This window comes from Frankliniella occidentalis, unplaced genomic scaffold, assembly GCF_000697945.3.
Source record: "Frankliniella occidentalis isolate FOCC.00 unplaced genomic scaffold, Focc_3.1 Scaffold853, whole genome shotgun sequence".
NCBI lineage: Eukaryota > Metazoa > Arthropoda > Insecta > Thysanoptera > Thripidae > Frankliniella > Frankliniella occidentalis.
The window spans coordinates 13,749-15,250 of record NW_026267961.1 but is presented as its reverse complement, the minus strand read 5'-3'; the positions used below and the strand labels follow the sequence as shown (position 1 = coordinate 15,250).

The window sequence follows — 1,502 nt, the reverse complement described above, 5'->3', positions numbered from 1 at the left end:
CAAACGGCTACATCAGATACTAAAAGAACAACAAATGCCACCCATCTGGCAAATGGAAAGGGCGTGTAAGCTAGACTGCGTGCCCGGAGTGTTGCGTGGCCTCACCGTCCAGCTTGCCGTTGGTCACGTGCAGCAGCGAGTTGTTGGACTTGCGGCTGGAGTTGCGCGACACCTGGCTGTGGCTGTGGCTCGGCGACGACTCGCTGGAGCGCTGCTTGTCCAGCACCTCGTGGCACGAGTACGACGTGTGGGTGACGGTGAGCAGGGGGTGCACCGAGGCGCCCACGCTACCTGAATGTCGTCAAAGAACAGGGTCAGACACGGAGTAGTTCACTCAAAAAATGAATCAGTGTACCACGCCCCCCAAAATCAGGAAAAGAATGTCAGAAAAATCAAGAAAATTATTTTTCTAAAAAATAAGACAACTCAGAGAAAATCAGAAAAAATAAAGAAAAACAAATTTGGACAATTCAGATTTTTCTCCGTATATGCAAAGGGCACATTTAGAGGGGCACAGGCTCCGCCCCTGGACCTACCCCCTGCGGCAGAGACTTGGGCGCGAGGTGTATCGCCCTGCTGCGATCTGCTGCGCCCTGCTCGCTCACCTGTCCTGGTGCGTCCTGCAGCACCCTGCAGTACCCAGCAGCCCCCTGCAGCCCTGCACCCCCCTGCAGCACCCTGCTTGCGCCCTGCTCACCTGTCCTGGTGCGGCCGAGCTGGTCCCCCTCGCCCCTGTGCATGGAGAGCGCGCTGAGGCGCTCGCCGAGGCCGTGCAGCCGGTCCGTGAAGGACAGCTTCTCCTTGGGCGGCTCGCCGAGCCCGGAGCCCGAGCTGCACAGCGTGTTGGAGCCCGTGGTGAGCCCGGCCACGCCCCAGTCCACGGCGCACGTCGCGATGTTTGGCACCGAGCCGGGCTGGGTGTGCGAGGTGATGGGCGCGCAGGCCGTCGCCGACGTCAGCACCGCCATCTCCTGCAAGCACGGCCACGCCGAGGTGAGGGTGACGGCACACGAGCTCGAAATGACCACGGGCATTATTTACGCCCCCAAAACAGAGTTCTATCTAAACGGCACAAAATGTTCAGTGCCAAAGGAACTAATTTATAGCACCTTTGAGGGCTTTAGACACTTAGCCGAAAATCTCTCCTGCACCCCTTGGGGAGCACACGACATTGCACCTTTCTTCCTAGACAATTCCAGGAAAATTGCTGAAAAGTGTCCGCACGTTACGCGATTTGTGACCGACGGAGAGGTGCTACGTTGTTGTGCAATACATGTCCTGACTCGCCATACGCCTAGTCATGTTTTGTACAAAATCGTAGCCCTTTAGGTCTAAGAGAAATCGCGTTACGTACGGACACCCCTTTTTGGCATTTGTGGTTCGCAAGGCTCACCTCACGGCGCCTACGCTCACCTTCATGGCCTTGCCGTCGATGTAGACGGGGCCGGCGGGGTGCGGGGCGGCGTTCTGCGGCGTGGACGCTCCCCCGGGCGAGGTGGCCG

General features: G+C 58.3%; 1 protein-coding gene across 1 annotated transcript; it reads right to left on the bottom strand.

The window, feature by feature from the left end:
• Nucleotides 1–70: 70 nt before the first annotated feature.
• On the bottom strand, nucleotides 71–1,496 carry LOC127751736 (diacylglycerol kinase 1-like). Its single transcript, XM_052275735.1, has 3 exons — nucleotides 1,414–1,496; nucleotides 698–971; nucleotides 71–291 (listed from the first exon to the last, which is right to left on the bottom strand). The coding sequence occupies exons 1-3, from the start codon at nucleotides 1,417–1,419 to the stop codon at nucleotides 71–73; spliced, it is 501 nt and encodes a 166-aa protein (XP_052131695.1). The 5' UTR covers nucleotides 1,420–1,496.
• Between the last annotated feature and the right edge of the window lie 6 nt (nucleotides 1,497–1,502).

Excerpts from the sequence above, each read along its gene's own strand:
- LOC127751736 (XM_052275735.1), bottom strand. Across the intron at positions 292-697 it reads GCTCGGCCGCACCAGGACAG|GTAGCGTGGGCGCCTCGGTG; the intron begins GTGAGCAGGGCG and ends GACGACATTCAG.